Source organism: Trachymyrmex cornetzi, unplaced genomic scaffold (genome assembly GCF_001594075.2).
Source record: "Trachymyrmex cornetzi isolate Tcor2-1 unplaced genomic scaffold, Tcor1.1 scaffold83, whole genome shotgun sequence".
Lineage (NCBI taxonomy): Eukaryota > Metazoa > Arthropoda > Insecta > Hymenoptera > Formicidae > Trachymyrmex > Trachymyrmex cornetzi.
In genome coordinates, this window is record NW_017300169.1 from 296923 (window position 1) to 310084 (window position 13162).

The 13162-nt window shown below is 34.6% G+C and overlaps 1 protein-coding gene across 1 annotated transcript in view; it reads left to right on the forward strand.

The window, feature by feature from the left end:
- Positions 1–12852, forward strand: part of ldd (lipid droplet defective) — a 50614-nt gene extending 37762 nt beyond the window's left edge. The window contains exons 44-50 of the mRNA XM_018519522.1: positions 724–904; positions 1466–1578; positions 1654–2479; positions 2731–2879; positions 2979–3161; positions 4616–4859; positions 12434–12852. Coding sequence (XP_018375024.1) covers positions 724–904; positions 1466–1578; positions 1654–2479; positions 2731–2879; positions 2979–3161; positions 4616–4859; positions 12434–12562 — 1825 coding nt within the window. The 3' untranslated portion in view covers positions 12563–12852. The remainder of the gene's footprint in view (positions 1–723; positions 905–1465; positions 1579–1653; positions 2480–2730; positions 2880–2978; positions 3162–4615; positions 4860–12433) is intronic.
- The last annotated feature ends 310 nt before the right edge of the window (positions 12853–13162 follow it).

A 13162-nucleotide genomic window follows, 5' to 3' on the forward strand; every position in this document is an offset into this window, starting at 1 on the left:
AACATCCAGACGCAGACGTTTCGTTTACTTTTAATTAACGTACCTCATCATTCGGTATTCACGCCGCTCGGCGCGTGTTTCAACGTTATATCGCGGAGTTCCTACTTGTATCGTCAAATCGCTAACGATATTACTCTTGTTTGTTTTTCGTGATTAATATTGAAGATCATATATTGCACAGAAGAACATATCCGATCGTTTCTTCTTTTACAGCAGTTGGATCGCGTCGTTTAACCCGAGAGTAATCACCTGATTTTTTTTTACGTAAACGATCATCTGGAACTTTTTACATCCCAATTAAAATCACTATCAACAACATATTGTATATTATCGATTGCTTTCCAATTTATTACTATTTGAGAACATTATAGATATTAATTTAATCATAATTTTTAAAAAAGTAAGTTGAAAAACTAAACAATTAAACGGAGTAAGCACGTTAAGTAGCTTATTATGACAGTATTTCTAAAACATAAAGATTTTTATTAATATAACACTTTTTTATTGTAGATTTTCGATGGAGTTGCATTTTTAAAGGTTCACAAAAGAACAATTATTAAAAAAGAAAGAAAATATAAACAAAATATTCAAACAAAACAATATTTCGTAGCAATTCATATTTTTTAACGCTATGGTGTAAAAATATTCCTCGGGTGACTATTTCTGGGTTAAATGTCATTTCAAAAACGTCAGGAATTTTACGTTATATTTTTATTTCTTTAGATTGCAACATGTGGCGGATGTCGGCGTAGGATTGGTACTTTTGATAGCTTTCAGTTCGGTTGCAGCTCAGGGAGCTAAGGAGATAGTCAGAGAACGATTGTCGGAAGAGAAGAGAATACTTTACTTGGCTGGAGTTCATCCTGTCACGTATTGGACGACAATCTTAATTTGGGATTTTATAGTGAGTAATTTTAGTGGGAAAAAAAGAATACAGGAATTTTTTCAATACACTAAAAACGAATCATCTAATACATATTTGGAAAATTTATGTTAAGTAACACATTTCACGTTACCCAAACGATTTAAATTTTTGTGTTAATTTAATATCTACAAAATGAATATATTACAAGATAGGACCAATTTATGTAAAAATGAACATAAAAAATGTAACACTTAAACACAATTTTAAAACAAATTGTAAAAACATATTTCTTCAATAAAATTAGCATTTGTAATATGTTAAATTAATACGTACATTTTATTTAGAATGTACTTTTTAAAATTACACTATTTTTACATTTGTTTATTTACTCATAAATTATGTTATTATAACATTAAAAAATGTTAATTTAACACCAAATATTCAAATAACATAATCACATTAAATTAAATTAACACTCGAATATGTTAAAAATTCAATATGAAAATTTTAATCAGAATCTCGGTTTTAACACAAGTACGAAATGTTTTTTTTTATTATATTTTATACTATTTCTAATATTATTAATATTTCTTCTTTTAGGTATTCCTTTGTGCTACTTGTTTAGCAATCATTGTTTTCGAGATCTTCGGTTTGTCAGCCTACGTTGCGAGAGATAATCTAGCTGGAGTTTGTCTTTTATTAATTCTATTTGCGTAAGTGTTAAATTGTTTATTCACATAAGGTCGATATAACATAAATATCTTTAAAATATTCATCCATAATTTTAGATGGGCAGCATTACCATTTTCGCATCTAGCCGAAAAAACATTCGATGATTCGAGTCTGTCCAACATGGTACTTTTCTGCGTAAATACCTTTATAGGAGTGGTCTGTCTAGCGACAATTTTAGTCCTCGACATCGTTGGCCGAAGTAAAACGACCGAAGACGTGAGGAACATACTGCATTATATTCTAATGATCTTCCCACAATATGCTCTCGCCGACGGGTTGGTCCAGATTACGACGAATGATATCACTGCCGAATTGTTGGAAAGATTCCACATGGATACTTACAAGTCTCCACTCGGCTGGGATCTTCTCGGCTACCATTATGTATATCTGTTTGTAATTGGTGTGATTCTATTCGTGTTGAATCTAGTGATCGAGTGTCGATTCTTGCCCAATTTGAGAAAGCAAAAAATTAGTTATGAAACAGTGCAGGAAGACGATGACGTTGCCAGGGAAAGATTGAGAGTTGAGGCCGGGATGGTTGACGACACCCTGAAGACCATGAAGCTGCGGAAGGAATACAGGAGTGTGTACGGGACAAATGTCGCTGTGCAAAATTTAAGTTTCGGCGTACAGGCCGGAAAATGCTTCGGCCTCTTGGGGGTGAATGGAGCAGGAAAAAGCACGACATTCAAGATGCTGACAACAGAAATCATTCCTACGGCCGGGAAGATTATTCTGAAGGGGAAAGATATTGGCGCGCAGCCTTTGTGCAATGGCGAGGTTGGGTATTGCCCTCAGAGCGATGCTCTGGATGGATTCCTCACGCCCCATCAATGTTTGACGATTCACGGTGAAGTTTGCGGATTGAGCAATGTTCCTAAGGTAGATAAGAAATAAATCAATCTGAAGAAAAGATTAAACTTGTTGATCAGAATTTAATAGACTTTTTAAACTTATATATCTTTTATTTGCCTTTATATTTTACAAAAGCATTGAAGATGCTCTTGTAAACTTTTACAGATTATTTTATCTCCGAGTTGTAGAGGAGAGTTAAGTTTTAAGAGTTAAATTTGTAGAAGCAAATATTCGGAATTGGGATATTAAAGATTTTATTATTTCATTTATAATTTCAGGCAGTGGAGACGACGCTGAAGAGATTAGATCTACTCAAGTATGCTCATCGAAGGGTCTCTAGCCTCAGCGGCGGTAACAAGAGGAAATTATGTGCCGCAATAAGCGTCATGGCTCCTGCCGCAGTAATTCTCATGGACGAGCCCACGAGGTACTTCGCATAATTTTATAACTACATTAAACAATTGTTAATTTCACGCGACAGTTACTTAATTATGTATTAATTTTATTCCTCGTTCGTGTCCATTAGTGGAATGGATCCCGCCACGAAGAGTTTCGTGACCAGAGCCGTGAAACAAGTGACGAGGAGTCAAGGATGCGTCATACTAACGTCGCATAGCGTTGCTGAATGCGAGAATCTTTGCACAAGAGTGGGCATTCTCGCCAAAGCCGGTCTCAGGTGTATAGGAACGCCACAGCATTTGAAACACAAGTAAGATTACACTGACCTTTTTTTTTCGTAGAATAGCGCGTCTCTTTTAACCCCGGATATTTCCCAGCAGACTCATAAACCGTACACAGAAAGCCCGGCGCTTCTATCAGTTCTGATTTTCCGTTCCTGTTCAGAATCCTTTTCTCTGGTTCAACCAGAAAACTTACGGGATCCTTACGGTTCTGCAGCTTAACGAATGTATTCTTCAATTGAAATCTCTTATCTTTATAGCATCCCATCCTGTTTTAATCCTCTTGAGAGAGATAAGCGATACAGCGAAAGTATAGAATGGAAAGAAACTGGTGATTGAGGTTCATTAGATCCCCGATCGGTCTAAACCTATAAATATTTTTTTCCTCCCTAACAACTTAATCAAAGAAAATTTTAACGAGTTACTATAATAGATATATATAATTTATTTAGATCGCCGAAAAATATAATCAAGTCTAAGACCTTTCATAATAATAATATTCTTACGTTTAAGATTAAGTTGTTCACTGAGTTTGATTTCTTAATGGAAAAAAGCGTGAGAAAAATGAGCTAGTCTTTTATACTGAGAGAAAAAAATGGTTAGAATTATCATATTTTAAATATAATTTATAGTTATTTTTGAAGTGAGCTATATATTTTTCTAGAAAAATATATGACTAATTATATGTACTAATTATTATGAATATAATAATTAGTACTAATAATTATTATTACATGCATATTAATAATTGTTAATTATACAGTAATAATTATTATCACTAACATACAGCAGTAATAACTGTTAAAATGAAACTACGATTATTTTATTATGCAATTATAGTCACAAATACTAAACATATTTTTCTCAATGTATAAATGATCTTAACTAAAATTAATTGAAAGTGTACGAAGAAATCTTTATTAAACACGACATGATTTATTTAGAATAATGTAGCGTGTGATAAATATTTAATTGCTATGGTCCCAAAGTACCTTCGTAAAGGATCTCGGAAAATGTTTTCTACCTCCTTCCATACCGATTCTTTCGTTTCCGCGGTGTCTCTCGAGCCATCGAGGGCAGAATTTACGATATGGTCCTGTCCACGTTAGCAGCCTATCCTGCAATCCGCTCTCGTGTGTCGCAGAGAGTACGTTGAATGATAAAGAATGGCGAATGTACTTCGTTACAGTATAGAAAGCGCAGTAAAAGCTGATCTCCTGTGTCCTTTGTCCAAGCTAGGAGCTTGAAATATAGATCCGCGTCCCCCGCGATCGAATGCAACGAGAAAGTGAATAAATCATGAATTTAAGAATGCTAATAAAACCAGTTTCTCTCTTACGACCCCTGCAAATCTTTTAACAGCTCTTCTGAATAACTTCTCCATCGCTGCTTCTTTACTGCGACCATCAACAGTTAATTCGAATGTCATTTGACGTACGTTGAGAACTTGTCTTGAAAACTGTAAAGCCGACTTGACTTTTAGATTCGGCGAAGGATACGTCGCCTTCCTGAGATTCGGCCAGCCAGTCTCCGCCACGGATCTTAGGAAGGTTATCCTGAAATATCTGCCACAGGCGATGATCTCTTCGAGGCAAGCAACGGCTGCTCGGCTCTTGCTACCACGGAGCCAGGACATGGCGCTCAGCGTGAGCTTCAGCATGCTGAAGCTTCTGGCGGAGGAGCTTAAGGCTACGGACTACACACTCACACAGAGCTCGCTGGATCAGGTCAGTGAATCCAATTCAACGATACTGTATTTCGTGGATTTTTGTCGAGTTTGATTTTCAAATATGTCGTCTTTCGTATTATTTCGAACGTGCTCCCGAAATTGAAACACATATTGTCGTACGTGAAATTATGCCAGTTCGATCCTTGCGATTTCATCATTTTTATTTTCTAAAATTGTATCACGTGTTTAAGGTATTTCAGATACACATATAACTACTGACGGTTTAAGGCAAGAGAGTACACGATAAATATACCAGAGCACGATTTTACTGAAAAATCTAAAAATTTAATTAGATTTTTTTAATTTGAAAATAATTTTATTGAACCATCAAAGTAAGTACATAGGAAACTTAAATATAACAAGCAATACTATAAAAAATTTTGACATATTTTGGCAATCAGTTCAAATACTCCATATACTTATTTTGATGATCCAACAAAATTATTTTTAGATCTGTACCTAGTTACATTTTTAGATATTTTAGCAAAATTGTTCTTTCCGTAGGCTGCTTTATAGAAAACGCAGTTGACACAAGTGTCATTATATCTTTGTTATTCATTGAGTACCAAGAAGGATAAAACAATATTTATCAAACTAAGGCATTTAATAGAGAAAGTATCAACTGATTGTGTTGTTTGTGGTAAATAATTAAAATTGTGTCATACTTACACCGAGAGAAAAAAATGACTAAATTATAATAAATTTTTATTTAAATAGTACTAGCTGGATATTTAAAACGTTAACATATTTATTTGGTACAAAAATCATTAATTTTATTTAATCATCATTTTTTTATTTAGTAAATATTTATTTACTAAATAAATAAATGTTAAGTTAGCACCATTCAAACAAATACTTATTAAAATTTAGTACATCTTTTTTCAGTGTAAGAACCTATGTACTTACGTATTTGCGGTTACATACTTTGTCAAGGGCTTTTCATAAACGACACAACACTCAAGCCTTGTGTCCACGATGCTAGAAATCTGTCCGAGATTTCGGACAGGGAAAAAATTAACAAATCACATTTGAACCATTTGATCACATGACCATTGAGATTGGTCAATTCTTTCTTCATCCGAGGTCTCGGACCGATTTCTAGCATCGTGAACAACAGTCGATCGATATTTTATCTATCGTCCTCTTATCTTTAAAGGCTCATCTACATAAATTTCATAAACAATTGTATAGTCTTAAGTGGAAACTAATCAATCACAATCTAATATAAGGAGAATATTCGACTAGGACTGGTCAATTTCCTAAGATTTGAGATCCTACGACCGTTTAGGACTTTTAGTCCTAAGATAGACTTATGTAGACGAGCCTTAAAACCACGATATTTAATTCTCGCGACGTAATCTTTGGGCGTACGTTCCGCGATGAATACACGCCGACGATATTCTAAGGGCTTGTCTTCAGCAGATGATGCACCGCCAGCGTACAGCGCCTCCTCCTGTCGTCCAAAGACGATCCGCGTTTTCGTCCCACCGATCCTGACGGATATTAATGGATCCGCCCGTCTCGTAGCTCGCTTACATACTCCCACGCGATGGTTTACAAGCTGCAGGGAGGCGGGAAACCCACACACCAGCTGGTTGCCTCTAAGCTCGTCTAAATGCTTCCGGGTATTTGTAGCGCGCGTGGTGCTCTTTCCTGCCTTTCCCGTCATACAAAAACTGTTGTTAATTAACCGTTTACTTCTCTCTTTTCTCATTTTCCTTCTCCTCCGAAATAATTCACCATCTGAATAATGAAGCCCAAATCTTGTCGAAACTGCGAATGTAAATCTTATGCTCGCGATCCGCTCCCCCGAATTCCGCTCCCGAATTTCGAAGCCTTGTACGCCGTGTTGTTGTAACGACAATTGTCTTTCACGTCACTTCAATGAGGATTGCAGACGCTTCTCGGTAAATGCATATTGTTGGCGCACGCAAGTCAGCGCGATTCGGTAAATGCACGTCAAAGTGCCGAAGTCCCTTCTACGCGCGTTTCTCGAGTCGTGTATTTAACGTTACTATTCGCTGTGAACACGATGCAATTGAAGTGCAATCAAATTAATTGCAATCAAATGAAAATCATATGACGTGCCGGTAGCTTTCTTTCATGCTGCCATGCAGCATTAGGGCCAAAAAACTTAAGCAGTAAAACGTAAGCAGTAAGGAAATTAACATGTTGGATTTGCTACGGTTTACGATATGGCTTTACGGTCGTTACTGTGATTGGCCAATTTCCTTACTACTTACATTTCATTGCTTAAGTTTTTTATGTGCCATGGCTCTTACCATGAATAAAGAATTTTTTGTCGTTCTGTTTGAATCTCTGTCCTCGTGCGACGTTCCAGTAAATCCGGAGACACCAACTACGTTTATGCGAAATTGCAGGCAGTCCTATCTCTCTTTTCGCGTGATATCTGCAAACTTACGGACACGCGCATGACGTCCCGCGCTTTTTCTCTCGCGCGTAAAGCTCTCGCGTTTTTACCTGGGAATAAAATTTTTTTAAAGCGACACGACTGTTGTGTAATTGAGTGGCCTGTATGTCCAACTTACGGACAAACAAATTATGTCCAATGTGTTCGTTGTCGCAGCGCTGAGGAAGAGTGTATTTGTATGCAGAGAAGATGCACGAGGAGAAATGCAATTTAAAAAATTGTGCATCATGATCTTCTTTAAGAATTACAGCGAATGTGTATATCATTTTTATCATATAATTTGGAATTAAGCATAATTCTGTATTGTAAACGCATTGAATCGCGTGTCATTTCATGTGGCATATATTATTTTAAATTACAGATTTTTTAATTTTATGTGATTTAAACAATTAAAATAGATAATAAATTTTCAATGAAGTATATAGATGTATAAGATAAATTTTCAAAACTATATCAATTTTACAAAGAATAAGAAAAAAAACCTTTTTAAAACGAAATAAACATCATATATATTATATATATAAAATTATTCACAAAACTATTTTTTATGTTAAAAGATAGAAATATATTTATTGCCAGAAATATTAGTTCAATTGTGTGCTACTCTGTAAATGCTACTCTATATGCTCTTCTGTAATCACTTTTCCGCCTTGCTACAAATTCCTTTGAACGTTAATAAAAGGAACGAAGTTCATAACGTTTAAATCATGCGAAATAACGGTAATTTTTGTTTAATCATTTTCCTATAAAAATATATACAATTAATTAGGAATATGATTAAAATTTATTCGGCATAGGAACGAAAAGTATATTTGTTACTAAAAATATTAGTTCAGCTGCATGTTATTCTATTAAACATGTACGCTTGCTTCTCTGTAATCACTTTTTCATTTTTGCTAAAAATTCTTTTGAACGCTAATAAACGGAATCAAGTTGATAACGTTTAAATCATGTGAGGTAGAGATAATTTTGATTTCACGATTTTCCTATTAAAACGTTTAATAAATAAATACTTTATTACAAGTGCTATTTCGAGCTGCATTTATGGATTTTTAATCGCTTGTGATTTCATGATTTGAAATCCAAGTGTATATCGCGTTACAATTAAAAAAGATGGTAACGATACATCGTAAAATTATACATCTCTGGCGACCAGGAGCTAAAATTTGCATTTCGTGGGGCCTCCGTCTTACCACCAAACTATTCCGTTGCTCTTCGTAACTCTTTGCGAAATTTACCGTGCGCGCAAAGCGGTCACCGGCCGCATTTGCATAAGCCGGTTAATAAAGAAAAATTTTAATTTTGAGGCTAATTAAAAAACTTCTTATATATAAATTTTCAGTAGATCGTACGAAGACGCTTTAATTAATACCGCCCTCGGTCACAATATTACATTATTAATTATTTTCGCAAATTGTGTATGCCGCATCCGTTCGGACAAAATCTAAAAATTATGAAAAATTCAGTCCGTGCGAGTAGTGTAAAAAGAGAATTCACAGCGTGGTATTAAAAAAAAATGGTCATTACAACGATGTATGAAGCTTGCAATTTCCTCCCTTTTTGTTTTTTTTTTTCGAATTCAGGTTTTATATAAAGCGCTGTCCGGCCGAGAATAATGAAACGGGATTAAAATAAAGCGCTGTTTTATATTTACGCTGCAAAATTATTTACGGTTGTTTCCTATCCATCCTGATTTACTCGCTGGAATGCAGCAGAATCTATTTCGCTCGCGTGTCGTAAAGGGAAAGTGAACTTTATTGTGCATATAACAAATGCGGATTAAGAATTTATTGCATCACCGAACAACACGCAAAAAAATACTCTTCGCGTGAATAAAATAAAGTTACGGAGAAACAGAGTTGATGACAAAGATATGTTTTTATTTTTTATATTACTTTTATTTTGTTCCGCAATTCTTTTCAACAATACACCATTCAGTGTTTCGCGATTTAGATGCAAGCAACGATCATAAATCACGCAACGCGGCGAGTTGCGCGACAGTGAAATCGTCAGCGTGGGTACGTAGATCTTACGATCCCGAAAAGTGTACGCAATCCATTTCCAACTATCCTTCGCAGTTCTACGGCGTCTGAGAATTCTAAGAAGCGGTTCCAGATCGAAATGAACTGTCCGGCGCTTGAGGGAAGGATAGAAATTGAAATCGTTGCTTGAGTGATCGATCGATCTCGATTGAATGCGTACGATTTAATTTTCATGAAACGAGAACGTATATAAACTGCAACAAAGAATATATATATTTAAACTTATTTACTCTTTACTTACGTTTCATTAAAATGCAACCATAATTATGACTTTTATTAAAAATTTGATAATTCAGCCAAAATGGATTTCGCAGATTGAATGGAATTAAAAAATTGTGACAAAAACGCTCGCGAATAAAATATCAATATCCACTGAAAGAGCGAACTAAAATGTGCGAGAAATTCAAGAGGAGCGTTATCGAATGCGATGAATAATGGGAGCTTAATTGATCACTTATAAGACGGCGCGTTGGTAAAGTGAGAGAAATTCAGTACTTGAAACGAGAGAAATGGTTTTGTGGAGTCTTTTTGTCATCAGAAATAGAATCGCTTTTTGACCGATAATACGATCGATCTATCAACCCGTAACGTTTAACAATTTCTATGATAATTAGTTCAGTCTGAAAATATTGATGTTTGCGAAAATTTATCGCGCAATTGTATCCCGCGTGCTCCTCGAATTTGAGAGCGCCTTCGGGATTATCATTGCTAATTGTTATTAGCGAGAAGGAAGTTTAGGTCGCCGTTTTCCGCGCCGGAAAACATCGTCATCTGTCCTCTCCTGGGTGTATTTAAATCGTCGTTAAATACAAACTTGCGTCACGTATTCATCCCTACTTCTTGAAACTTTCCCTGTGCGAACATTAAGGTCTGCCATGAACCCCCCGTTGTTTTGTAAGCTTCTAAAGTAACGACAATAGCAACAGCTCAAGTTAGTGCGGTTCGGAATATAAATTAAGTCCTAAGTACGGTAGTAAACTAGGTCGGGCTGAATTTAAGAACTTTTAGATTACCACAATGCCGCGGAAAACTATCCGCGCGAAGTCTTCTAAAGGTTCCGCAACCTTTTCGGGTATTCATCCTTCGGAAAATTGGGAGTACACTGGAAAAAAAAGTTGGTTGCATTGAAATTCTGGTTAAAGATGGAAGAATTTTCTGAATGATTCTTATAAATATAGTTGAAATAATCAGAATTCTGATTAATAAGATCAAAATCTTCTTGTTCTCGTTCATTTTAAACCAGAAATTTTTCTCAGTACATGCAACATAAATGAAATCCACAATTGAAAATTGAATTCTATTTGGAAACTAAATTGAGGAAAAAATTGCTACAGGGCCAAAGGATATTCATCCAATTATAGAGAATTTTAAAACGTTTCGGCAAATTATAAGCCAGGAGATTGCAAAATATATTATTTTTCATTTTATTGATCGAAAAATTAGTTAAATGTAATATTTTGGAAGTAATTACATTTAAAAAATCTGCATTTTAATCATAAGTAATATTAATGTAGTTCACGTACTGACAATTTTTACATTGAGAAAAAATGTATTAAATTTTAATAAATATATCTATTTGAATAGTAACTTAACATTTATTTACGGTGAATAAATATTTACTAAATAAAAAAATTATAATTAAATCAAATTTTTCTGTCAAATAAATATATACGCTTACATTTAGTAAATATGTAGCTAGTACTATTCAAACAAATATTTATTAAAATTTAGTACACTTTTTTTCAGTGCAGCAGTTTTTACGATTTAGGCACTCAACTTATTTCTGTAATAATTACAATACAATTACAAACGGCATATCTGTAATTTTATCGAGCCAATATCTCGATTATATAGCCAGCTCGCCGTACTTATATTTTCCAAGAAGAAGGTCCCCTAAGTTTGTCTGCGGCGTCAGGACATTATGTAAATGCATTTCTCACCGTGACGTAAAGACAGCGATCTCGCAAACAAAGTAGGAAATTTTTTGCCATATTGCAGTGTGCTTGTATGTAAACCAGAGGGCAAACTTGGCCGGTCGGAAAAGTTTTGAGATTTTTATGGGTCTTCGTAGCAAGGAAAGCCTTCCGTCCCATCACCCACCGTCCGCTCGCCATTCGCTGTTCGCTATTGCGAGAACGTGTTTCAACGCGAAGCACGCACGGAATTGCAGCGACGCAACGACCAAAAGTTTACACCCAGTTCTCGCGAAACTTCAGTTTTGCGATTCGCAGCCGCGATAATTGCAGGCGAGGACGTTACATAAGACGTTTGATCGACAAAGCGAAATTGCACATTGCATAAAAGTACCTTTTATCCGCAGATGTTTCGTTACGAACAAAAAAAATTATCTGCCGAAAAAATAATATTACGAATAAAATTGTTTTGTCACATGGAAGGGAATAAATGGTCAACGGTTTTGCTGAAATATTTAAAAGTTTAGTCGGATACAGATCTGAAAATTATTTTGTTAAACCATCAAAATAATATGTAGGAAACTCAAGCATGATGAGCAATGGTGCAAAAGTTTTGACATTCTAGCATAGTTGGAAAATTTATATTAAATTTAACATACTTCGCGTATTTCAAACAATCCATTCAAATTTTTGTGTTAATTTAACATAAGATAAATATATTAGGAAATGATACAAATATTATGTAAAAAATTGAGATAAATAATATAACACGGACACAATTTGTAAGCAAATTGTGAAGGCATATTTCTTCAGTAAAATTAATATTTTTAATATGTTAAATTAACACATTTTATTCACTTGGAATTTGCATCTCAAAATATATTATTTTTATATTAATTATCCACTTGTTCATAAACTGTATTATTTTAATATACTAAGAAATGTTGAAACAATATTTACTTTCAGATCTATATCTAGCTAAATTTTTAGATATTTCAGCAAAATCGTTCTTTCCATGTAGTTCACTCGTCGTTGGAATTTTAATGAAAAGGAGCACAATCTATTATAAAGTCTAACGCATGATAAAATCCTTTTGTCCAATCTCTTTTTACAGTGGTCGAGTTGATTTTTTTATGATAATTAATTCGCGAATTATGCGTCACGTAATCTGCTGTGGAATGTGCAGGTACTGGTGACTTTCTCGGAGGAGCTGGAGGACGAGGTTGCCGATGTGGCTGTCTTCGGCCAGGGCAGCAGGAACAGCATACCCAACATGTACTCCAGCATGGATACCATCCACATGGACACGTTTTAAATGTGTTTCGTTTAATTAGGTTTAAGCTCCAGAGATCTTTCACTAGACGCGAGGAATTAATGGAAATTTTACATTTTCACTCTCCTGTTCGTCATGCTCTCGCAACGCGCATTTTCGTGGCGATTACTGTGATAATTTGCGTTTACCTTTGACGCCACGACAAAACGCGCAATTGTACACAAGCTCAAATAAAAAAGAGAGGAACTTTTGATCTTGTGATTCTCACGCTCTTAGGGAGAGATTTGGACGTCCATTTATTTTTTTTTATGGAATCCAATTTTTCTAAATCAAATCCTAGTAAAAAATGTTTTATATAAAACATGTATAAATATATAATTATACATATATAAATTATGTCCATACATATTTTTCTTATATATATATATATGTGTGAACAAAAATTATAATTATAATATAAATACATGTATAATTATATAAAAAAACATGTCTATTGAGATTCTTAAATAACATACCTTAAAAATTCGACTGTCTCGAATTAAATTTCTAAATATCTTTATACTTTCTCGGCAAGTTTAATTTAGCGATTATTCTCTCTTTATAACGAAAATATATAAGTTTTTAGAGTTAGAAAATTAAGGA